Here is a 23,071-nt window from a genome sequence, read left to right as displayed (position 1 = left end):
CACCACTTAACCACTTAGCAAAGAGGTAGCAATTCTAGCTTTCAAAACTAGAACAACAACTAGAGGCCACCAGATAAAGACCTTCAAGGGCCAGAGGGATGTTTATCCTTCATGCTCAAGATCACTAGAAGGGTCAAAAGTTGGCGAAATGCATCATAGTGGGACCTGCCTTACAAAATTTGCATTCGATTGCATATAAATTTATATGTCACACTCACATCTCTCTTGCTAGTGTAAACATTTTAACCACCTGATAAATTTAAATAGACCACAGTCACTTTTACTTTACACATCAACTTTGATCTTTGATCAACTTTGATGCATCTTATTTGCAATAACCCAATCACTGCTCACAATGTCCATATTCTTTCATATTCTTTCTTCTAGTCGAACATTGCCTGTTCTACCTGATGATGATGAATGCCTAGTGAATCCCAACATGGCACACAAAGTCCAAAAAAAACATAACAAATTAAAAGTTTGATTCATCACAAATACTGACATATAAGAGGATCTTGCCACAAAAGGCATATTATTATTTTGGCATTTAGATATTCCAGGGAGTCTCTATAGTTTCCTTTTGGACCAGTCGTTCAAGTTTGTATAGGCCAAGAAGAAGAGCCAGTTTGCGCTGCCCAGAGCGGCAAGCAACCAAAAGAAGTAATCCAAATGCCCATCATTGAGGTTCCGCGGGATCCACCCTCGCTCGCCAGTGATTCTCGACGTGATGCTCACGAGAAATCCCGAGAGAAAACACCCCACTGACGATGCGAAGAACACCATGCCCACGCCCAGGGTTCTCAGATTCTCGGGAGCTCGCTCATAGATAAACTCCACCAATCCCACGTAGTAGAACACCTTGGAGCCGCCGATGAGCACAAACTGGGGGATTTGCCACAAAACGATGGTCCCTCGCTGGCGATGGAAATTCGCGAGACGCTCTGTTTCCAGCACAGCCGCGCACGCCATGGCCGCGGTCATCGCCACAAGCCCAGCTCCCATCCTCTGGAAGAACGTGAAACCCCGCGAATTCCCAGTCGCTCGACGCATCACTGGGACCAAGACTCGATCATAGACAAGCGTCCACACCAGGAAGCTGATTGGATCAAACGAGTTGAGCGAAGCTGGCGGGATACGAAAGCCGCCAACTTTGGTGTCCATGAGCGCGGCCTGCTCGACGAAGAGCGAGAACGTTTGAGCTTTCATGGTCTCGTACACCACCGATCCCAGCCACACCCAGAGAATTCCCGCCAAGCTGGATCTGGAGTCCTTGTGCAAGAGCTTGGCAAAGGGGTTTCCGGTCAAGATGCAATCGTATCTATAGAGCTTGGCAGCTCCGCAAAAGACCGCAATCCCGAGGAGGATGGCACCCCCGCAAACGAAGAGAGCGGTGCTAAATCCCATCCGATCTTCGATATACACCACCCCCAGCACCGCCAGGAGAAGACCCATGGAGGAGCAAAAGTAGTACCAGCTGAAGTAGGAGCTCTTGGACGCGGCCTCGACCGGATCCTCCTCATCGAATTGCCCGGCTCCAAATGCCAGCAGCGACGCTACGAATCCCTTGGACAGAGCAACCACGTAGAGCGCCACGAAGAAGAGCCAAGTTACGGCGAGACTTGGCGAGTCCTGGTGCTCGAGGAACAGGACCGCGAGTGAGAGCAGAGCTAGTCCGCCAAAGAAAACGAAAGAACCGGCCAGAGTTGTCACGAATGTCCCCAGGTAGGAATCGGAGATGTACGCGACGAGCAGCGGGGAGAAATCATGAACGCCCGTCCAGATGCTAACTTGGCTCGACGCGGCCGCGTTGGAAAGGCCGAGCTTGGAGACCATGAACAGGACCAAGTTGTAAGAGACGCCATAGAGCGAGAGAACCGCGAGGCAATTGAAAAGAAGCACTGGGAAAGTGGAGCGAGCACCCCCTGTTCGCAAAGGCAGCGCGCGATTTCCATAGAAATCTAGGCTTACTTGTTTCCCATGCTGCAAAAGGGGCACTGTAGAGTGCTCCTCGTTGTAGTGATTGGTCATATCCCCAAACTTTCTTCTGAAGAGTGGGTACGAGTACGCTGGAAAATCATGTCAGAGTAGTCGATTTCCGACGCATGCAAGGTTTCGAATACGCGACCTCGTCCTTGCCAGCCTTATGCTCTAACCATCTAAGCCGACACGTCTTAGTTCTTAACGTCTCCTATAAACTCCTTTCGTTTAGCGTTAACCATTTTAAACACTCGAAGCCCCAGATTAGGGTTCTTCCAAGCAGGTATGCCGGGGATTGGCGAAGTGCTCGCCCTTCCGGCGCCCAAGCCCGGCGACATCGATGGCCCCCTCCCGCCCGCGCAGCTCGTCAAGGCGGAGGACACGGAGATGGAGGATGCGGCGGCGGCGGCGGATGTTATCACCGGCGCCAAGCCCGCCACAGTGGCCTCGCAGACCCGCAACATAGGTATGATCCATCCCCCCCCGGACATCAGGAGCATCATCGACAAGACCGCCCACTTCGTCGCCAAGAATGGCCTGGATTTCGAGCGCAAGATCATGACCAACGAGCAGAAGAACGTCAAGTTCAACTTCCTCAACTCCTCCGACCCATACCACGCCTACTACCAGCACCGGATCTCGGAGGAGAAGAGCGGCAACGGCCCCCCTCCGCCGCCGCCGCCCTCTTCCGCCACCGATCCATCCAAGCCACCGCTCTCCGCCACTGCCACCGCCGCCGCCACCGCCACCGCCACCGCCGCCGCTGCCGCGGCCCAGAAGTTCGATATCTCGCAGTTCATACAGCCGTCCAAGGTGGTGGAGCCGCCGGAGGCCGAGCAGTTCCTCCTCAAGCTCCCCGAGGGGCTGACGGGCCAGGACCTGGACATCATCAAACTCACGGCTCAGTTCGTGGCAAGGAATGGCAAGGCGTTTCTTACCGGGCTGACGAGCCGGGAGCACAACAGCGTCCAGTTCAGCTTCCTCAAGCCGCAGCACAGCCTCTTCACCACCTTCACGGGCCTCACGGACTCCTACTCCAAGGTGCTGCTGCCGCCCAAGGGCCTCCTGGACAAGCTCAAGCGCGACCTGTCGGACAAGATGTCCATCCTGGAGCGCTGCCTCCACCGGCTCGAGTGGGAGAGATCGCAGGAGAAGGCGCGGCAGAAGGCCGAGGACGAGGAGGAGCAGGAGCGGATGATGATGAGCAGCATCGACTGGCACGACTTCGTGGTGGTGGAGACGATCCACTTCGTGGAGGAGGAGGACGACGCGTTGCCGGCGCCGGTGACGCAGGAGGAGGTGATCCGCAGGAGCAAGGCGCTGACGGACGAGGAGGTGGCGGCGGAGACGGGGGCGGGGGCGGTCAAGGAGGTGGAGATGGAGATGGACGAGGAGGAGATGCACCTGGTGGAGGAAAGTCGCAAGGCCGCAGCCCGGCAGCAGGAGGCCGCCAACGCCAAGGAGGTTGTCCAGGTGATTGTCCCGGTGGACGAGGACGAGCCGCCGATGAGGATCGTGAGGAACTGGAAGAGGCCGGAGGAGAGGATGGCGACCGAGAAGGACCCCACCAGGATGGTCATCTCTCCCATAACTTCGGAGGTGATCCCCATCAGCGAGATGGCGGAACACATGCGGATCTCGCTCATCGACCCCAAGTTCAAGGAGCAGAAGGAGCGGATGATGGCCAAGCTGCGGGAGAGCACGCTCGCTACCGACGACGAGATCTCGCGGAACCTCATGGGGCTGGCTCGGCTGAGGCCCGACATCTTCGGCACCACCGAGGAGGAAGTCTCCAATGCCGTCAAGGCCGAGATCGAGAAGAAGAAGGAGGAGCCGAAGCAGGTGATCTGGGACGGCCACAGTGGGAGCATCAGCAGGACAGCCAACCAGGCGCTTGCTCAAAACGCTGAGGAGTGGGACGCAGCTACCGGAGCGGCCAAACCAACGCCACCTTTGAAGCCACTTCCACCACCTGCTGGACTTGCTGTTAACATCCCTCGGGTACAGGCGACTATCCAGGCTCCTCCTGTTCCTCCGAGGCAGCCTCTCTTTCCAACTCCCATGCCTGCGGTCCCTCAGCTTGGAAACAGACCCATGACGCTACCGACGATGGCAATGCCTCACTATCAGTTTGTTCCTGGGATGCCTCCACCACCACTTATGCAAATGCAGCCGCCTCCACCAGCTTATCAAGCGATGCCTCCGCTACCCGACGATGACATGTTGATGCCGCCACCTCCGGAGGAGCCCGAGCCCAAGAGACTGAGGCTGGAAGATTCGCTTCTCATCCCAGAGCACCAGTTTGCCTTCCAGTACCCGGTGCGTTTACTCTCTGCTTCTTCCTTCCTGTCTAACTCTTGTTTTCCTGCCAGGGACCAATTCCTGTCTCGGTGGCTGTACCTACAGTCGAAGGTGAAGGCAGTCTCAAGGGCCAGGTGCTGCAACTGACAATGCCGTCGGTGTCGGAGACGATTGCTAGCCTCAAGGAGAAGATTGCTGCAGAGATCGGTCTACCGGCCAACAAGCAGAAGCTGAGCGGACGCATTGGGTTCTTGCGAGATACGCAGTCTCTTGCCTTCTACAACATTGCACCTGGCGAGAGCCTTACCTTACTCCTCAGGGAACGAGGTGGCAAAAAGAAGAACTGAAAATGCTGCGTAAGTTTTCGTATTTACCTTTTCGATGGATCCGGAACTAACATGAGAAAATGACAGTGTGGCTTCCTACGAGTCAGAGATCGTTGCTAGGTACATCCAATGATCATTACCTACGGTAAGTTTTTTATTATCTGCATACAAGAAAAAGGATTGTTGTGCTCTTCAGATCAAATGGAACCGTCAATGAAATTTACCGCTTCCTGGAGAGATTCAGTATAGAGAGTATTTGATGCGTGTTCTGCATGACGAGTTTCCTAACTCTTACGTTCCAGGGACGAGCTGGATGAAACCTGCAGGCCGGCACTTCAAAACACAGGCATTTCCATTCGAAAACGGACCTTTCAAACCGGCACGATTGTGTCGTATGTGCTGCAGTGCTCGAGTCGCTTCATGACGTATTCGATGAACTCGCAGATGGGCCTGAAGGCTGACATCGTCGTCCGCTCGTGCACCGTTGTCCCAGCTGACAGTACGAAGCATCGATAGCTTTCGTTGGTGGATCGTTGCTGTTCCATGGGCGGCTGCGGTTTCATTGGGGGCAGCTCGTCAACTTCTTCGTCGTGGTCAGAAGAGGGAGATTCCACCATAATCGCTTTCCCATTCCTGGATCTGTCCTGTTCTTCCTTGTCAACGATGGCTTCGTTGTTCTTGGTAGTATTGTCGTGCCAGACCTCGAAGAGCTGTGTTTTGCCGCCACGACTCACTTCGACGATTTCACCTTCTCCCATAGCAGCAAACCAAGTAGGTGGTGCAGCTTCTTCCTCAGGTCCCGCTGCCGAGCTGCCTCCTCCCTTCTTCACCAAAAGACTCTGTGCGGCTTTTTCTGGTTTGAAGTGGGATATCGGAGGAAACGGACTTTCCAGAGGAGTGTTCAGGTTTTTCGAGCTTGTTGCCCAGTTGATGCACTTGTGTGTGAGGAAGTGCTGTGCGTGAACCGGGAGGCTCTGCGTGTACAAGCATTTTGGATCACAATCACATCCTGGATTAAGGAAATACGCACCTCGATGTGATCTGACGAATGAACGGAATCAGTAAACGCGACACATTGTAATCGCTGCAGCAGGCCTTGTCCTGTAAGATAGCAGCGAATAGATAGCAAATCTTTCTAATGAGCCAGCGGGCTACCTCCGTATTCCAAGAGAAGGCATGTCTGTACGCCACCGTAAGAGTGAGCAACCATGGCAATCTTCTGTATGTTTGACATTTTCGTGCGAATGAAGTCCCATGCATGCCTGACATGCGCATCCGGATGCGCCGGAACCTACGAAACAATCGACCTGGATGCAATACCAAGAGTTGCGAGAAATGTACCTTCCTCTTGCCCTTTGATTTGCGTTTGCTGCGCTCTACCTTCTGGCGATAGGTGTTTGGATTGAGAACGAGCACGGCCATGTTCTGAGTGTGTGCCCAATCTGCATATATATCAATGCTTAAGACCTCGAAACGAAGTTACACAGTTTACCGAGAAAAGGCAAGACGCTTCCAGAGCGAAAGGAATCCTGCAGAAGTAAATAGCATTAGCAGGCTCGACAAAAGTTCTAGGCTAGTTAGCAAGAGGAAAGTACGTTGATACAGAGTCTTCTTGACCATTGTCCCGCACTGTAGACGATTATTAACAGCTTTAGAAAGAGTGAATATAAGAGAATCACTTACGAGACACTTCCAGAGCCACACAGAAGGACGAGCAGCGTTGTAGCTTCATAGGCATTTGGTGACAGGTAAACGGGGGCTCGCACCTGAAAGTAAACATAGATAACATGGAAATCCAGGGATGGAAGCTGACCTCTTTCTTCAGGATCGATTGCGAAGGTAGATTCACCTTTTCCATGTGGTATGGAGCCTATAGAAGGAAAAACATGTTAGTGATAGCAATAAGCATTAGAGCAAACAAACCCCTTGCATCTTCTCGTGGATCACCTCCGCGACTGCGTCTGCGACCTCATCGTAACTTTCCTGAAAAAATAAAGATTCATCGACACTTCTCTCGAACCGGTGCGTTCACCTTCACAAAGCTGTAAGGTTCGCCTGCGTAAGAAGAAAACCGTCAAGAGAAGGCTTGAAATGCAGGCTCAAGACATCAGAAAATGCCCCGGCGCGCATGCAATGCAAGCTCGATGCAAGAAAGAAAGAAGATCCATGGCGGAAGAGTCGAGGTTATCAGTTGCGCACACAGATCACCAAGAAAGAACGATTGCCGGCACGAATCGAAATATCGATCGCGCTCTCAAATCCGGCACAGAAAGATCCACGGCGGAAGAGTCACTAGATTATCAATCGCGCACACAGATCATCAAGAAAGAACGATTGCCGGCACGAAATATCGATCGCGCTCGCAAGAAAGAGAAGCGATCCGAGAAAGCAAACACAATAACATCGATCGCGCGCAGGAATCTCACGGGATGGCAGCGAAGATCACCTGATCGAGCGTCTTCAAGCTTGAGATCCTTGTTGACAACGTAGCCGAGGGATTGGAGCTTCTCGGAGGCGCTCATTTCCTTCCTCGCCCACTTGGGACACCGCATTTCGAATAGCCTAAAATCCCCGCTCGCCACACTTTATACCCTTGTAACCGGGCTCGGGATCGAATCCTGTTGTCAAATAAAAAAGGCATATTCCTAGGTTCTATTTTATTAGCTTTGTTTAGAGTACCTAACTTTATCGTTTGCAAAGCTTACCTTTTTAGAAAGCGAAGGTGCACTGTTCCATTCCTAGGAGCACTCTTCTGCCCTAAAATGGCGATGGCGATGGCAGTATCGCTGCCCAGGTATTCTCCGCCGCTAGGAATCGCTAGGGACATCCAATCCACGCCCCTTAGTTCTAGCATTAGGCATAGCAGCAGCAGATCAGCAGTGCTATCATCCTTCTTGCCGGGAAGGATTTCTCTGCGGCCCGGGATTCCACACCCTAGATCCAGGAGGAGCTTGACAGTGGTGGAGGCGAGAGGCGGCGGCTCAGTGGACGCAGTGGACAGGCTCGTCGCCGCCGTGAGCTACTTGCTGCCGCTCTTCGATGGGATCCAATACGGGCGCTACCTCTTCATGCAATTCCCCGTGTTGGAGCAGGCATTGGAGCCTCTGTTTCCACTGCTGCGGGCTTACAAGAGCTTCCCCTACGCGAGCTTTGTGGCCTTCTTCGTGCTCTACCTGACAGTGGTGAGGAACCAGAGCTTCAGCCGCTACGTGAGATTCAACGCGATGCAAGCGGTGGTGCTGGACGTTCTCACGATTGTCCCGAATCTGGTGGAGCGGACATTTGGCCCCGCCAGAGGATTGGGCTACAGCCTCCTCGTCTCCTTCTACAACACCGTGTTCTTGTTCTTGGTCGCTTGCTTCGCGTATGGAGTGATTTCGTGCGTGTTGGGAAGAACTCCGAGGCTGCCATTCGTTGCCGATGCTGCGGACGCACAGATTTGAGAGCGTGGCTCTTTGTCTATAGAGCTTTGAGAAATTTCTGGTGAATGTACCACGCAATTACCCTCAAATATCCCTAATCTGCCTGCCTCTCCTTCCCAAACGCTGTAAGCCGCGATATTATAATTAAAAATAAATAAATAAATAAAGGATTATGTGCTCCGTCACTGCACCGGCTTGCGATTCCGGGATCTATTACCTGGAATCACTGCTTAATGGCGCGAAAACTACGTTTTAAAAACAAAGGGAAAGGGAAATTTTTAAAATGCCCTGTTGGCCCTTTAAATCTTTTCACTCTTATATAGGTTCTTCGCTGTCGATCGCTGTCCTTGAATTAAAATCCACATCACAGTCAGTGCTACAATATGCTATTGCTGGGATTTGAGAGAGATTATGGTGTTAGCGCTTAAGTGGCACCTCTCTGAAGTGACGTGGGATCATGTGTGCCACGTCACTTTAGCGCACTTCAGAGGGTTCTTGGACAACCGAAAAGATGATTCCCCCAGATTTGGGTGTTTGATCAGCTGGAAGAATCACTCCATGGGCTCTAGCTGCTAGGTAGTGGATCGTGCAGCCGCTCAGGATTTGGGATCACGGTTGCAAGTGCAAGTGGTTTGATATTGAGGCAGCAGACCTAATGGTGAGAAAGATCATGTGGCAGAGCGAGAAAGATCCTGTGGAGCAGCACGACCTGACAGAGCACAACTAGGAACACTCAGTTTAAATATATGATAAATCATAATTACAATATAATTGAATACCAAGCTTTTATTCTGAAATTAATTTATAAAACAAAGTATCATAAATTTAGAAGAGCGTTGCCTTAAACCATTAAAATACATCGATTTAGTACTATACCAAATAGGCCGCCCCGCCCTGCACCCACATGTAGGCGGGTGCCTTAGTTCAATTTATTAATAATGCTGTATTATCACAGACAATAGCCAATTCGACTACCAACTATACACAAATATACTACCTCATCTCACTATCTTGGGATTTGCCCAAAAACCTAAATGTACTAGTCCTAAATGTACTTGTCCCAACTTGTTCACGAAGAAGCTAGAGGGCCCTTGCTTTTTTATCCAATAATATTTTGGTTGATAAGATAACTTTTTATCTAGTTGTGTATCTATAGTTTTGAAGCTTTTTCATTGTTTGATAATGTGTCCAGACATCTATCATGTAATATGAATTTAAGGGAGGTGGCAATGTTATTCATTCATTTATTCATATACACATAGTCTTACAGGCATGAGACAAGAGATTTAAAAATAAAGATCCTCTACCTAGTATTTTGTAAGCTTTTATATTGATTATCCATTATCCTAAAATAACTCCCCCTTTGCCATTAGTTGAAGTGCTAGTAAAGTATGCTTTAACATTTTATGCTTTTTTTCTACTTTTCAACTGTAAGATTTACCATCTGGGAAATGTTATTTTTAGTAGCAGACAAAATATCGCTTTATAAATTTACTTTATGTCTCCTTTGTAAGATCCTTGCAAGTTGAGAGTGCTTGCTTAAAATAATTTTGAGCTTAATTATAATTAATTAGCTATTTTCGAATGGCATTGTGATGAACTCTCTATCCACATGGGATGATCATGGAAAACTGAATCTAGTGACATTGCTCTATGGTTGTAATTAGATCAAATATGTACTTTGAAACTAGTATCCTCAAAGCACATTGGTAAAAACAGTAGCTTTCATAGTTAAGTATGTAAAAATAAAAAAATTCAAGTAAATAATTTAGCTAGTTCAATCATCAGATTTAAGTAAAAAATATTATGTCTTTACCCAAAATAATAATTGAATCAGAAAGTTATCAAAGTTAGTAAAAGTTTGTAATCCAATTGAATATGGTAATAAAAAAACAAAAAAGCTTACAAATTAGATACATCCTTGAAAAAGAACATTCTTCCATCTTTTTTGTTTACTTTAGAAAACATATAAAAGAAGAGGTATCTAGAATATTCAAGTATATTTTATAGTATATTCCCCAATCTAGTGGTTCTAATTCATTTGTAATCAAGTTTTAATTTTAATATTCTTCCTTATCGTTAATATGAACCATGTTAAAATTTCTAGCACTAGCAATGAATATGGAGTAAGGAAGGGGAGCAAAACTAATGCCACCATAGCAAAACGCCTCCCCTTAGGTGATCACTCTTTTAGTATTATATGAAGGCACAATCAATAGTTATAGTAATGATATAGGCGATGTAAGAGGCCATTAAAGAAATATATGTGTTTTATACAAAAAAAAATATTTTTGGTTTATTTCTTTTCTCTTGCTTCTCTAATTTACAAAGCTAACAAGACAACATGATTTGAAAGTGTATAATGATTTTATCTTATATAGTTTTTGACACTTTCTTTCTTTGAAAGTGTGTTTTAAGCTTTTTAATTAGCATCTAAAAACACTCTAGAGTTTTAGGTTTTATTTAAGATAGTTTATGATTCAAATGTAAAGGAAAAAGACTTGCACTTACCTATTAAGGGTCTTAGGGTTAAGTGTTAAATAATACTACCTCTCAAGAAATCTAAATTTAAGAGGTTACATCATGTTACTTGCATAGTAAAGGTTAAAGAGTTATATTGTTTTTTCATCTTTGGTTGAAAAAATATGTTATAATTGCTTTTCTATTTTTGTTGAGTTTGGATTTTAATAAACTCTCATACCATTGAATCAAGTAATATTATTACTTAATAAAGTCAATGCATTTTGAATGTCAACTAATATATAGCCATCAGAACCACTTTAAGGTCACAAAGTTTAATGATGGTGGTGGTGCTTGATTGCTCCTCTGGAAAGCCATTCAGTATGAAAATAAAAACTAATTACTTTAACAGTTTTTATGTGGAAGAAGTACTAATGAAAAATTTAATAAGAAGATAAAGAATATAGGTGTTTTTGCACAGGAAAAAGTAACAAATCTAAGGCTACTATGATCTTGAGCTCCTTGGGTCATGGGGATTTTCTAGACAACTATGAAAAAAGGGAAGTTGTGCCAACATTAATTTGGAAAACCAACCTGTTGTTCACACTTTTTATTTTCTTCTAAAAGTCTTATTCTTTATGCTTGAATGAATGCTAAAATTCTTTCAAAAATTATTCTCACCTCACTACCTTCAAATACTAATTGGTTTATTGGATTAGAAATGCAATCATATTATAGAAGACTCTATCGATCTATCACTCTAGTCAAATGTATCTTAGGATCTTAGATGTATCAATCACTAAAGTCAAATGCAGATCATTATCTTTCTTTTAAAAATCTTATCACTTTAAAGAAACCTGTAAATCTTTACAAAACTACCTCCATAATCAACCCTCGATAGAGTGCAGAAAATCTATGGGCAGGCGTAGCCAGTGTGCTGCCGCTGCTGGACAGTCTCACCTTTCATGGTGGGAGTCAAGAGCATGTGGCAAAGGGGGATTCTAGTACTAACTTCATACCTCGTGATCTTGTTTGCGGAAATGACAGCACATCACCATGCAGAGGAAAAAGATACAATCATCAGTGCGGTGACCATACCATTGCGACCATTGCCCCCGCCATTGCCACCACCACGTCCAGGACATCCAAGAGATCGAGATCCTCTTAGCAAGCACATGAGCAAGGGCTCCTTGATGGGAGGAGTTGGCTACAACTTAGGCTCTGGAGATTGGCTTGATCTCTTTTAACAGTTTTTAAATCTCTAGAAGCTTAGGCGTTTTCTCTTGAAGAAACGAGTGTGCCCTACTTTGTTCGCGGCTTGCCAGAATCTGTGAAGAATTGGATTTGGATTGGGGTGATTTTCAATGAACAGTAGGATACAAAAACTGTGAGGATCGGTACCAAGGTACATTGTCCAAGTTTTGCTTTTCTGCCTGCTTCAGTGTGATCATGCAGATGCTGTGGTGTGTTTGCTCACTGGCTCTGTTTCATGGATGTTGAAGGTTGCAGTATTTTGAGAGAATACAGGACAGGGAGAACGGTATGATCTTTGTGGATATTATAATTATCAATGGTCACTGGTATTTTATATCAATATATGTCTGAGTTGCCATCTGTACTGCGTGCTTGACTAGATTATATCTGTGCGCGCTTTCGGAATGTTCGGAAAGAAGGGTTATAAAAGGTTGACCATGCGGATATAAGGTAAAAAAGTTCTGTCGACTTCCCAGGCCAAGCACAACCCTCTTATGACGCGCTATTCACAAGAAATACGACACCTTAAACTTTGAACTGGTCGCGTACACGCATCATGTATTGTGTGGAAGAATACGTAGAGTCAAGTCTCTCTCTCTATAAAGACTTCCATTCTACTCGAGCTTGATATCTTGGCAGCGATGAAAATGGCGCTATTTGGCAGAGAGGTGGCGGCGACCCAGAGGAGCGCGTTGCTTCTTCTTCTTTCTCTATTCCTGCTACTTTCGATCTGGATCCCAGGCGGCGGTGCCGAGGAATCACCATATGAGATCGCCCACTACGGGTTTGAAGTTCCTGGATCCATGATCCACCGGATCCAGCCAGCGATTGGATCGATTGGACGACGCTGGCTACTGCAGCAATCCAATTCCAGCGACGGCGATGGATCCGGATCCAGCGATGATAACAACGACGACGACGACGACGAGACGATCACGATCTCGCACCAGGCGATCGCTGGGATCGCGGTGGGAGTGTTCTTCGTGATCGCGTTCGTGGTTCTTGCGGTCTATGTGTGCCGGACGCGCAAGTACATCGAGCAGCGGCGAGAGGCGTCGCTGGCGAGGGCGAGAGCGGCGGAGCTAGGCTGGGCGGGGGTGGATCTCGAGGCCGGCGGCAGTGAGGAGGGCAGCAGTGGCGGCCACTCCATGCCTACACCGCAAAGAGCTCTGTTTCCACATCAATCCAGCACGGGAAGATAGATGAAGAAAACGATTCGACTGATTGATTTGTACCTGGAGAGCTAATTAGTAATGTATAGACACTTGATTTTTTTCCTGTGAATCATTCATTGTCCAAGCTTTGATCATCAATCTTGCAATGTGATAAAATTTGGCTCGCGCTTTTTCCTGTCCAAGCTTTCATGGTAAAACTTTTGGCTTTTTTTTTGTGAATCAGCATCTTGTGTTGAAATTCTCCCAAAATTTTTTGAAATTACTAAAGGACAAGGTTCGGCAAGGCGAAAATCCACCTACGTCGTAGAAATTGGAACTGACTTTCCATTAAGGCTGCCGGGAAAATTTTACAGTTCCAGTTCCGAAGGAACCGGGGAAAGATCCCGGCAAGATCGGGAAGAAGAATCACACTTTCTTACAATTTAAAACAATATAATGGCAATGGATACTTGGTCCTACCTAGGGTTAGGGTTTGTGGGCACTCTATGTCACAAAATAGTGTAAGAGCTTCTCGACAATCAATCGATCGTCTCATCGCTGGCTTTCAGGATGCGCTGTTCTTCGCGGGATCCATCCCGAGCGCCGTAGCTACCGCGCAGCAGAGCTCCAAAGTATTTCTTGTCTACATTGCCAGTAATCAATCTCTTGCTTTTCCCCCTTTCGATTCTCTCCTAAAATGTGTGGCTTAGATGATGGCGAGGAGTCGGCGAGGCTGGAAGAAACGACCTGGAGAGCGCCGCAGGTAAGAGAATTCACAATACTTTCAAGGAAGAGCTTCGATTTTCGCAAGCGCAGGTTGTAAGCTTGATTCTGGAAAAGTTTGTTGCTCTTCGTTTGGTGCATGGAAGCGTTGATGCGCTTCACTTCTCGGTTTTATGTATGCTTTGCAATTTTGATCTTCTTGGAAACGATCAAGCTTGTTTCCAATGTCTCAATGCAGATCCTATATCAGCTGTGCCTAGCATTACAGCCATTGGCTACCAAGGTGTAAAGTTATGGGAGCAAAGTAAGGATTCTTTGCTGGTTTTTCTCTTGCTCTCAACTCGCTTTTGTAGACGGATTCATCACTCCAGAGGAACTCTCGAAAAGGTTGCAATATGCCGTGGATACGTTCCAATTCCAGGTAGCCTTTCCCTTCAGTTTTGGATAGATAAATTACACCTTCGCTCCTTCCTTCTTCTGTATAGGTGCAAACAGCCATGGCTGCTTTGTTGGGCATGCCAACAGCGTCATCAAGCCTTGAAACTCCGGAAAGCGCCGCATCCTCAAAACCCGAGGAGCCGACACAAACTTTGTCATCAAGCCTTGAAACTCCGCAGAACGCCGCATCCTCAAAACCGGAGGAGCCGACACAAACTTTGTCATCAAGCCCTGAAACTCCGCAGAACGCCGCATCCTCAAAACCCGAGGAGCCGACACAAACTTTGCCAGCATTAAAAGAAGCGTCTCTTTGCAAAGTCGAGGAAAAGAACGAGACACTAGCAACCACGTCCGACCCGGGTGACGAGCTCTCGAAACCAGTGCCACGAACCGAGTCCGATCGTGGTGAGGAGCTCTCGGAAGATACGAGCCAGATGCCTGTGTTGACTGCGCCAGCCATCGGTCGAGCCGTGGAAGAGGAAATCCAAACTCCACCCGACCAGAGCGTGGAGCCTGTGGAAGAAGTAAAGGGCTGCGTGCTCGAAGTGCCGGTGGCCAAGAAGAAGACCACCACTCCACCATCGCCACCGCCACCCGAGCCGAGACCTTTGAGAATCCCAGACAAGGTCCACTTGCAGGTGAAGCTCACGGATGGAGCAGTGATCCGCCGCGAGTTTGAGAAGAGCGACACTCTCTGGACAGTGAAATACTTCGTCGACGAGAACAGGACGGATGGCAACGCGAGCTACGCCTTTGCGGTTCCATTTCCTCGCAAGATCTTCAATGCTGAAGGTAGAGTTGATGGTTTCTTTCTACTCTTAACATCTCGTCTTCCAGATTACGAGAACGCTCTGGTGGACCTTGATATCGGCTACCGCGCTGTGCTTATCCTGGTACCAAGCAGCGATGCCAAGCTTGTGACAAGCCCCTCGAAGCCTTCCAGTCCAACTGGTGGCATGGGGCGATGGCTCACGTATCTTAATCCTCTTTCTTACGTTCGTGGTGGCAACGCTTCTCCTTCCGAGAGGCCAAAGTCTCCTCCATCGCCATCGCCAGCAGGTTTGCTCTTAGTTCTTGTTCTTGCTCTCATTATGTGATTTTCTCTTCCAGCTTCGAAGCCCAGCATCAATGACGCTGATAACTCGAGAAAAGCGCCGCCACCTGCGAAGAGATCAAGCACTAGCTGGGGAAGTAACGTCCACACTCTGAGGCACGACGAGGACGACGATATGTTCAAGCGAGGCAACACGTACTGGAATGGGAATGCCACGCAGTTCGGTGCTAACGACAACGACGAGCGCAAGTGAGTAAATTATGTATGTACCTCTCTCTTATTGTAGGAGTCGTCGATAAGGAAGAACAAAAACAATAAATTCTTGCCTGGATTCACTGCTTTTCGAGCGAAGTCGAGCCTTCATCGTCGACACGGGCCTTTCCTTTCCTATCCCGGAAGGCCTCGTCGCTATCTCCTAGATGCTGCTCCTCCTCTTGAGACGACGCGTCGCCCATACTCTTTTGCAGCTCCAGTGCTACGTTGAGCTGTTGCCGGAGAAGCTAGACAAGAGATTCCATGAGTTAGAACAAGACCAAAAGAACGAGAACATAGAAAAGCAAAAGAGGTGGCTTACCTCGATCGTGCTTTGGAGGTACTTGTGTTGGACGTTACTCTGCTGCTGTTGCTGGGGACTGCTGCTAGTTGCGGCAGACCTTTCTCCAGACTTGGACTGTGAGGGCCAAGAAGGCCCTGGTAGTATTGGCAGAAAGAAGACGCGGTCACCTAAAGCCACCGACGGCTGCCCAGGGGAGTTATGTCGAGCGTGGAGCTGCCCAGGGGAGTTAGAGCTGCCGCCTGTGTCGGCGGTAGCTTTCTTCTCGACTTGTGGCGATGCCGCTTCGTCTTTAAGAGGTTGCTGGTTCTGCGGAACTAGAGGAAGGTACATAGGATACCTGGTTAACCAAGTCAGAAAAAAAGAGTGAGAACGAGAAGAAGAAAAAAAGTACCAGCTCATTGTTCCAGAGGCTCCAGTTGCAGGATAAACAAAAGACGAGCCATATTGCGCGGCCGCGGCTGCCGCAGCTTGCATCCTTGCTCTTGCTTGGTCAGCCTCCGGTGGTACGTTGCCTTCCGCGGCGTTGGCGGGGGTAGCTTGTCCTGGAAAAGCGAAGGTAAAATAAGTTGGCACTTGAGGAGCTGCTAATGCCACATACCTTCCGGTGCCTGGCCTTGCTGTTGCTGCCTTTGTGATGCAGCCTGCGGTCCTCCCTCTGCTGCTATGACTGGAGATCTGCAAGTCGGACAAGTCTGCTGCCTCTCTAGCCACGAACGCAGGCAGTGGACATGGAAAAGATGGCCGCAAGGGAGTTTCTTTGCTGTGCTCATCTCTTCGCGACAAATAATGCACGTCGCATCGCTACTGCGATAAGAAAAACCGTGTCTCAGATAAAAGAAAATGCAAAGAAGAGCACAAATACAGACCGTCCCAGCTCTTCTGCAGTGGCATCCGGAAACCGCTCGTTCATGTTGGATGTCACTTTTCTATACCGTATAAAGTCGGTCACCCTGGCTTTGAAGTTTCTAAAGATCTCGTAGAGTTCACGAACCAGATGCAGGGGCAGACCATAGTTTCTGCAAGCCAAAAACACAAACATTAGACAAAAAAAAAGGATTTGAAAAGCTTGAACGTACACGAAGATAACCAGGAAAAAGAAGAGATAAAGCGAGAGGTGGAGCAGATCACGAACGAGCTCCAAGTAAAAGATATACACGGCCTTATTGTCCCACTGGCCGTCCATCCACATGTCACCCATATACAGCGAGTACTTTAGAAACATAGAGACGACCGAAGTTGCCAAGATCACGTACCTGCAAAACCAAAGAACTTTATAGAGCGTCTACAACTCGAGGCGACAAGGAGAACTCACTCGAAAGCGAAAAAGAGCGACACTGATGCCTGCTTCGTCCGGAGGAGATACGACACGGACGAATGCACGAAGATTGAGTCGAGAACCAAGAGGAACGCCATGAAGGACGCGATCCTGGCGTGGGAGAGGCGAGAGACAGTAGGCGTGATCTCGATATACTCCACCCTCTTCTGCGCCAGCCAGTGGAAGGCCTTGACAAACAGGAGCACTGTCACCATGGCGATGAAGGACACGTTAAACTCCTCCCGGAAGATGGTCATGGCGAACAAAACCTCCATGAGCTCCCTCCACAGCTGCTCGTTGAGCCGCTCCACCTCGGCCTCGCGCAGCGACCCCAGGAAGATCATCTTGATCAGCTGCCACACCGCATAGAGCACCACAAAGGCGAAGTTGAGGAGCAGTAAAACGCTGATCTTGGAGGTGCTGAGGTAAACCATGGCCGGGTAGAATTGCTCCCTGCTGTAGAAGGCATGGTAGACCACAGCCACGGCGCCAATCACACTCGCGGCCGCATACGTCCCAAGCTTCACCATCCCTTCCTGTGGCTCCCTCTCTCGATCGAAGGATTATTCCCTCGCGCTTCCCTAAAACCAGACCTAAATCTGCCCGGCCTCTCGCAGCGACAATCTATCCAGTGACAATCGCAGCGGCGTCCACCTAATCTCACCTTCCTCCTTGAAATCCCTGGAGCTAGCACACCCGATTCAACAACCAGACTACTCCGCGCTTAAGCATCGAGCCGCGCAGCCATCGCAAAATCCAGCGCCGCCGAGCTCCAACCCGAGCGATCTAGCGCCATCGCCAGCGACTTCCATCCTGGGCTACTTCTGCAGTAAAAACGCTAAAATTTAGGGTACACTGATCTTACGTGGCCACGTCGCCTGCCAATGGGCGTCTGCCGCGTGGTCCCGGCAGCGAACGCGCGGTTGCCACGTAGCACTGTCTGAGAGATTCAAAAGATTCACGCTGAATATCTCTCCCCCGCGGCTACCACGCTATCTCTTGCCCATCCCACGCGAAGAATTTGCCAGTGTCTTTCATCCCAACGCGGTCTATGATCGCCAGGAGCTTGCTCACGGAGAATTCTTTCGTGAAGAGCTTCTCTTTGGCGACGTTGCGCTGGTATGGCTTGGAGAGATCGGTGTCCACGGTTCCGGGATGGAGCAGCACGCAGGCAACGGGATCTCTCCTCCGAGCTAGCTCGATCGATATGGTTTTCGTCACTGGAGAGAGCTTGTGAGCTCGAATTCTAGAGGAATGGAGCGAGAACTTACACTGATTCAGTGCTGTTTTGGACGCTCGATATGACAGCCAGCCTCCCAGCTTGTTGTCCCCGATCGATCCAACTCGGGCGCTCAAGTTGGCGATCACTGGAACTTCTCGGCTTCCTCCGGATTTGAGTAGCGGCGACATATGCTGGAATTCAATCGAAACGGCACAAAGTCACGACGAGAATTCGAAGGAAGAAGATGGAGAAACCTTCATGACAAGTGCTGGACCAGCGGCATTGATCTGGAAAGTGAGAAGTAGCGCATCCTTCTCCAGTTTGCTCAGCGATGTCTCTAAAACCAGAAGCTAGAAACTCGGGCATGGAAAAGAGAAAAGAGTACCCGGTGTGACGAGATTTTCGACGTGAAGGATTCCCGCGGTGTTGACAAGTAGCTCCAATGGCCCATGAAACTTTGATACTTGGTTAGCTGCTTCCTAGTTTCACGCAGCCACTTGGAAACGATGAACAAGAAAGAAATCCAGGAAGTTTACCTTGATCGTGTCTTCGTCCGTGACATCCAGGCCTAGAACTTGAAGTCGATCAGGATACTGCTCTTTGAGAGCTGCCAAATTCTCGGCCTTTACAGGATTTCGGCAAGTAGCAACCACGAAATCCTTGGAATTCCTCTCCAGCAACTGCCTCACCTGGACAAAGACGAAGATTATCACACGATCGATAGCGAAAGATTCAAGAACATTGAGAACCAAGACAGGAACACAAAGAAAATGAGAATATCGCACACGAATTCCAGCCCCAACCCCCTGGATGCTCCTTGGATGAGCGAAACGCCAGCTCGGCTACCTGCATTCTCGCACAGCGCTCGAAATCGCGAAATCTGTAGAGGAATCGCGAGAAGCGGCCGCTTGCGCCGAGCCAAGACACCCGCCATTGCTTTCTAGGGCTCTAGGTAAGCAAGCCCAAAATTTAGGGCTCCTCCAACGAGCGACGCAGACCGGGGCGGCTTGGCACGGCGGCGAGGTGCGTTCATGCAATCCATTGCCCGCATTCTCGATCTCGCGCACGATAAACGCGAAATTTCATCAGTGTCGCTCGAAATTTCGCTCGATCGAGAATTACCTCCTGCTCATCGCCTTGCTTGTTTTGCAGGCATGGCTTTCGAACGGGACTACGAGCTGGAGCCGACCCAGCCAGACGCTGCTGCAAAGGTTTCGTGCAAGACTGGTGACAACGCTTGCATCAATTCGATCCTCACGGATGATAGCTTGCGAGCGATCCTTTCCAAGCTCGACACGCAGGGTGAGAGGGATAACTATAGCCTTGTTTGCAAGCGCTGGCTGATGGTCCAAAGCACGGAGAGACGGCGCCTCGCAGCACGAGCCGGGCCACTCATGCTACAAAAAATCGCTGCTCGCTTCACGAACTTGATAGAGCTCGACTTCGCGCAGAGTACCTCCAGATCTTTCTTTCCTGGAGTCATCGACGCGGATCTGGAGACCATAGCCAAGAACTTCGACAACTTGGAGCGCATCAACTTACAAGAATGCAAAGGTTTCTTTGCTTTCCTTTTTTATTTTCTGGAGTGTTGCTCTTACAGTTCTTCGTTGGTTTGTTCTTGGATAGGAATCACTGATGTGGGAGTTGGAGTTTTGGGCAAAGGAATTCCAGGATTGCGTTGCGTGGTCTTGTCCGGCTGCAGGAAAGTCACCGATAGAGCGATCGAGGTGCTCGCAAATTCTTGCTCGAGACTGATAAGCCTCCGAGTTGGTGGATGCAAGCTAGTTTCGGACAGGGCCATGGAAGCTCTGTCAAGCAACTGCAAAGAGCTGGAGGTGCTCGACGTGAGTGGCTGCATTGGTGTCACAGACCGAGGCTTGCGAGCGCTCGCCCGCGGCTGCTGCAAGCTCCAGCTACTTGACCTTGGCAAATGCGTGAAAGTTGGAGACAGTGGAGTGGCGAGCCTCGCAGCGTCCTGTCCGGCTTTGAAAGGCATCAACCTCCTCGACTGCTCGAAGCTCACGGACGAATCCATCGCCTCGCTCGCCCGACAGTGCTGGAGCCTCGAGAGTTTGCTTCTGGGGGGCTGTAGAAATCTCACCGACGCCTCCATCCAGGTGGTGGCGAAGGAACGGGGACAGGTTCTGAAACACTTGCAACTCGACTGGTGCTCCGAGGTGACCGACGAATCGCTCGTAGCGATCTTCTCCGGCTGTGACTTCCTGGAGAGGCTGGACGCTCAGAGCTGCGCCAAGATCACGGATTTGTCGCTGGATGCCCTCCGGAATCCTGGGTTTTTGAGAGAGCTGAGGCTCAATCACTGTCCAAACATCTCCAACGCAGGGATTGTGAAGATTGCAGAGTGTTGCCCAAGGCTGGAACTCTTGGAGCTAGAGCAATGCTTTCAGGTGACATGGGAAGGCATAGAAGCAGGTGGTTTTCCATCAGCCTGCAAGATTGTTCTTACTAAAAAATAAAAATAAATTAATAGATGTTAACATTAATTAAGTATTTTAAAGTGATAACTACTTTTTTCTCATTATTCATGCAATAATATTTTGGAGCTGATTAATTTTGATGAGTTTATCAATATAATAATTTTATGTTATTAGCTATTGTAAGTGCTCAGGATTACAAACCGTATATTTGATAAAAAATGCAAAACTTTTAAGACAAAAGATATTAAATACTATTTATTTTAGCAAGATAACAATGAAAATAATTTATAATTATTAACATTTTGAACACTAAAGAAGAAACTCTTCTAAAGAGCAGCACATGTTAATTAATGTCTAATTTAGAGCCATTTATAAAATCTTGACTGATTTTAATATTTAATATCAAATAAATCATAAATAATTAGATGGTATATATATTAACTTACTTATAAATAACATTACATTATTTTGAAATATGAGCAAGAAACAACAAAATATAATTAAATTTATAAGTGCATGAAATATGGATATAGAATACAAAAATGTGAATATTAATTAGCCCTAATTTATATACAAAAGCAAATGGTCCAGATTTAAACCAATCCAATGGGTATTAAAATCCCACTACACTAATATTAATATACAACAAAAAACATCAAAGGGATGCATTAATGAATCTATAAATAGTGCTAGTTGTTTATGATCCCTTTGTACAAAATGTTTTATTTATTACATATGTACAATTTTTGGAAAATTAGATTGTTGAATGGTATGCCAAACCTTATAAACTTGCAATTTAACTTGTTATAACATTTGATATGGTCCCTTTTATTGAGCAAGGAGCCCCTAGGAATACAGATGAACATCAATTCATCCACTTAATACTCTATAGGTGGACAATAATGGGAATTATAACATTATTTTTGTCTTAGTTATATGTGGCTTAGATGTTTAGCAAATTTTGCTTGGACAAGTGGAAGAATGTTTATCAAATATTGATCCTAAAACCTAGTATCGGTAGCTTATGGTAATCACAAAGGTAAATTCACCTCTATTGGCAGTATCAAATCATAAATATATAAGAGTTTATATAATGAAGCACCAATATAAATCTGTACCCCTATGATATATACATGCTGAAGAAACAACAAATAATCATCCTAATCCGAATGTTAAAAGTTCATAAATTTTGCAATCATCCCTTTGAATGTTCGAACAAGTCATTCCACTAAATTATTTGCTTGTGGATGAAAAGCACTTATGAAAGTATAGCATATCCTTAACTAACATGTTGAAACATGAAATACCTTTGCCATAAATACAGAACTATTATCTAAGAAAATCCACTCTAGATAAGAATGCTAAAATACCATTTGATTGAGGAGGAAATATCCAATAGTAGTTGAAAATGCACTAACAAAAGCACCAATCTCCACTTAGCGAGTCAAACAATTAAAAACAATACATTGTAAGCAATTAATTATGAAAAAGTACCCATCAAATCAAATGCCACCAACTCAATTGGATGGGAAACTGCAATTGACTTTAACCATCCTTCTGCAGCATGAAAGGAGCATTATGAGCTTAGCACTAAACATAATTACACATGTATTGGACAACATTACATTACATTTCTGGTCAATAAAAAGATCTATACAACATTTCTGGCCAACAGAAAAACCTATATAACTTCTCAATCATATATACCCACCTAGAATAATAGAGTTATGATAAGTATGGAGAAAGTAAGGAATAAATATTGAAAGCACCACCATTTGTAAATGATCATTAGGATCAGTTTTATTAAAATAAAGAAGTTCATTCTTAAGGCGATATTGAGAATATATATGTGGAAATGGTAAGTTATCAGTAAGTGATGCAAAATTTTCAAACTTCTTACAAATCCTTTAAATCCACAACTCAACCTTTTAAGCATTACAAACCTTGTCAAGAGAAGGTAAATCTTGTTCCACACTTTATAGACATTAAATATCAAGTATAACAACCATTGATGGTATGGAATCCTTGTCTTGAAAATCTATAGATGTTAGAATAATAGGCTTGTTAGAAATAGGAGAAGAGAGTAAAGAAGGGAGAGGAGCTCGAGAAAGGGCATCGGTCATAAAATTCCCTAGGCAACGAACAACCTCCAAATCATATATTTAAAACTTTAGAGCTTATTAAGCAATACGACTAATTTAGTTTTTCCACTTCAATAACAAAGTAACTGTAGCATGATCACCATGCAAATACACATAAAACTTCTCAAAACCCCAAAATATTGCTAAATAGTCTATGGAGTAATTTACTTTTACTAGTTGTATATATCAAAATTTAAGGAGTCATCAATAGCACTTTGAGATCCATAAATGCCCATTCATAGTCCATAAACCAAATAAAAGATGATATTAATAGCTTCAATAATGCTCAT

General features: G+C 46.9%; 8 protein-coding genes across 11 annotated transcripts; 4 read left to right on the top strand and 4 right to left on the bottom strand.

The window, feature by feature from the left end:
• Positions 1–567: 567 nt before the first annotated feature.
• On the bottom strand, positions 568–2,028 carry LOC9645897 (protein NRT1/ PTR FAMILY 8.1). Its single transcript, XM_002969638.1, has one exon. It carries the CDS (start codon positions 2,026–2,028, stop codon positions 568–570), a length of 1,461 nt encoding a protein of 486 aa, XP_002969684.1.
• A 218-nt stretch (positions 2,029–2,246) lies between these two features.
• Positions 2,247–5,288, top strand: LOC9646742 (probable splicing factor 3A subunit 1). Of its 3 annotated transcripts, none has more exons than XR_002992354.1 (4): positions 2,263–4,296; positions 4,350–4,634; positions 4,692–4,749; positions 4,907–5,288. XR_002992354.1 is itself a non-coding variant. In XM_024674813.1 (3 exons), the coding sequence occupies exons 1-2, from the start codon at positions 2,263–2,265 to the stop codon at positions 4,623–4,625; spliced, it is 2,310 nt and encodes a 769-aa protein (XP_024530581.1). In that variant the 5' UTR covers positions 2,247–2,262; the 3' UTR covers positions 4,626–4,634; positions 4,692–4,841. The 3 variants fall into 3 exon arrangements, 1 of the variants encoding a protein (XP_024530581.1); XR_002992353.1 differs by lacking the exon at positions 4,907–5,288 and adding an exon at positions 4,801–4,841; XM_024674813.1 differs by lacking the exon at positions 4,907–5,288 and having other exon boundaries at positions 2,247–4,296; positions 4,692–4,841.
• A 194-nt stretch (positions 5,289–5,482) lies between these two features.
• LOC9645896 (UPF0528 protein) lies at positions 5,483–7,141 on the bottom strand. The gene is made up of 10 exons (XM_024674814.1): positions 7,051–7,141; positions 6,637–6,659; positions 6,528–6,587; positions 6,418–6,474; positions 6,288–6,370; positions 6,200–6,233; positions 6,097–6,133; positions 5,946–6,046; positions 5,760–5,895; positions 5,483–5,705 (listed from the first exon to the last, which is right to left on the bottom strand). Exons 1-10 carry the CDS (start codon positions 7,124–7,126, stop codon positions 5,506–5,508), a joined length of 807 nt encoding a protein of 268 aa, XP_024530582.1. The 5' UTR covers positions 7,127–7,141; the 3' UTR covers positions 5,483–5,505.
• A 176-nt stretch (positions 7,142–7,317) lies between these two features.
• On the top strand, positions 7,318–8,211 carry LOC9645895 (protein TIC 20-v, chloroplastic). The gene has a single exon (XM_002969884.3). The coding sequence runs from the start codon at positions 7,367–7,369 to the stop codon at positions 8,045–8,047; it is 681 nt and encodes a 226-aa protein (XP_002969930.2). The 5' UTR covers positions 7,318–7,366; the 3' UTR covers positions 8,048–8,211.
• A 5,174-nt stretch (positions 8,212–13,385) lies between these two features.
• Positions 13,386–15,444, top strand: LOC9646741 (plant UBX domain-containing protein 11). 2 transcript variants are annotated; one of them, XM_024674767.1, is made up of 10 exons: positions 13,386–13,415; positions 13,464–13,548; positions 13,605–13,657; positions 13,711–13,792; positions 13,856–13,921; positions 13,971–14,038; positions 14,103–14,192; positions 14,259–14,847; positions 14,893–15,114; positions 15,166–15,444. In XM_024674767.1, the coding sequence occupies exons 1-10, from the start codon at positions 13,401–13,403 to the stop codon at positions 15,360–15,362; spliced, it is 1,467 nt and encodes a 488-aa protein (XP_024530535.1). In that variant the 5' UTR covers positions 13,386–13,400; the 3' UTR covers positions 15,363–15,444. The 2 variants fall into 2 exon arrangements, with proteins under 2 accessions (XP_024530535.1, XP_024530534.1); XM_024674766.1 differs by having other exon boundaries at positions 14,103–14,847.
• On the bottom strand, positions 15,360–17,680 carry LOC9646740 (ERAD-associated E3 ubiquitin-protein ligase HRD1B). The gene is made up of 7 exons (XM_002969636.2): positions 16,978–17,680; positions 16,742–16,918; positions 16,532–16,681; positions 16,264–16,469; positions 16,057–16,207; positions 15,684–16,002; positions 15,360–15,609 (listed from the first exon to the last, which is right to left on the bottom strand). Exons 1-7 carry the CDS (start codon positions 17,508–17,510, stop codon positions 15,442–15,444), a joined length of 1,704 nt encoding a protein of 567 aa, XP_002969682.2. The 5' UTR covers positions 17,511–17,680; the 3' UTR covers positions 15,360–15,441.
• Positions 17,681–17,805: 125 nt separating this feature from the next.
• Positions 17,806–19,207, bottom strand: LOC9645894 (C-factor). The gene is made up of 6 exons (XM_002969635.2): positions 18,990–19,207; positions 18,739–18,891; positions 18,588–18,681; positions 18,457–18,539; positions 18,252–18,393; positions 17,806–18,200 (listed from the first exon to the last, which is right to left on the bottom strand). Exons 1-6 carry the CDS (start codon positions 19,134–19,136, stop codon positions 17,965–17,967), a joined length of 855 nt encoding a protein of 284 aa, XP_002969681.1. The 5' UTR covers positions 19,137–19,207; the 3' UTR covers positions 17,806–17,964.
• LOC9645893 (F-box/LRR-repeat protein 20) lies at positions 19,177–20,706 on the top strand. Its single transcript, XM_002969882.2, has 3 exons — positions 19,177–19,225; positions 19,355–19,756; positions 19,829–20,706. Exons 2-3 carry the CDS (start codon positions 19,357–19,359, stop codon positions 20,677–20,679), a joined length of 1,251 nt encoding a protein of 416 aa, XP_002969928.1. The 5' UTR covers positions 19,177–19,225; positions 19,355–19,356; the 3' UTR covers positions 20,680–20,706.
• The last annotated feature ends 2,365 nt before the right edge of the window (positions 20,707–23,071 follow it).

The sequence above is a fragment of the Selaginella moellendorffii genome, unplaced genomic scaffold (genome assembly GCF_000143415.4).
Source record: "Selaginella moellendorffii unplaced genomic scaffold, v1.0 SELMOscaffold_13, whole genome shotgun sequence".
Taxonomy (NCBI): Eukaryota; Viridiplantae; Streptophyta; class Lycopodiopsida; order Selaginellales; family Selaginellaceae; genus Selaginella; species Selaginella moellendorffii.
The sequence above is the reverse complement of the archived record's forward strand: the minus strand, read 5'-3'. Positions and strand labels throughout refer to the sequence as shown.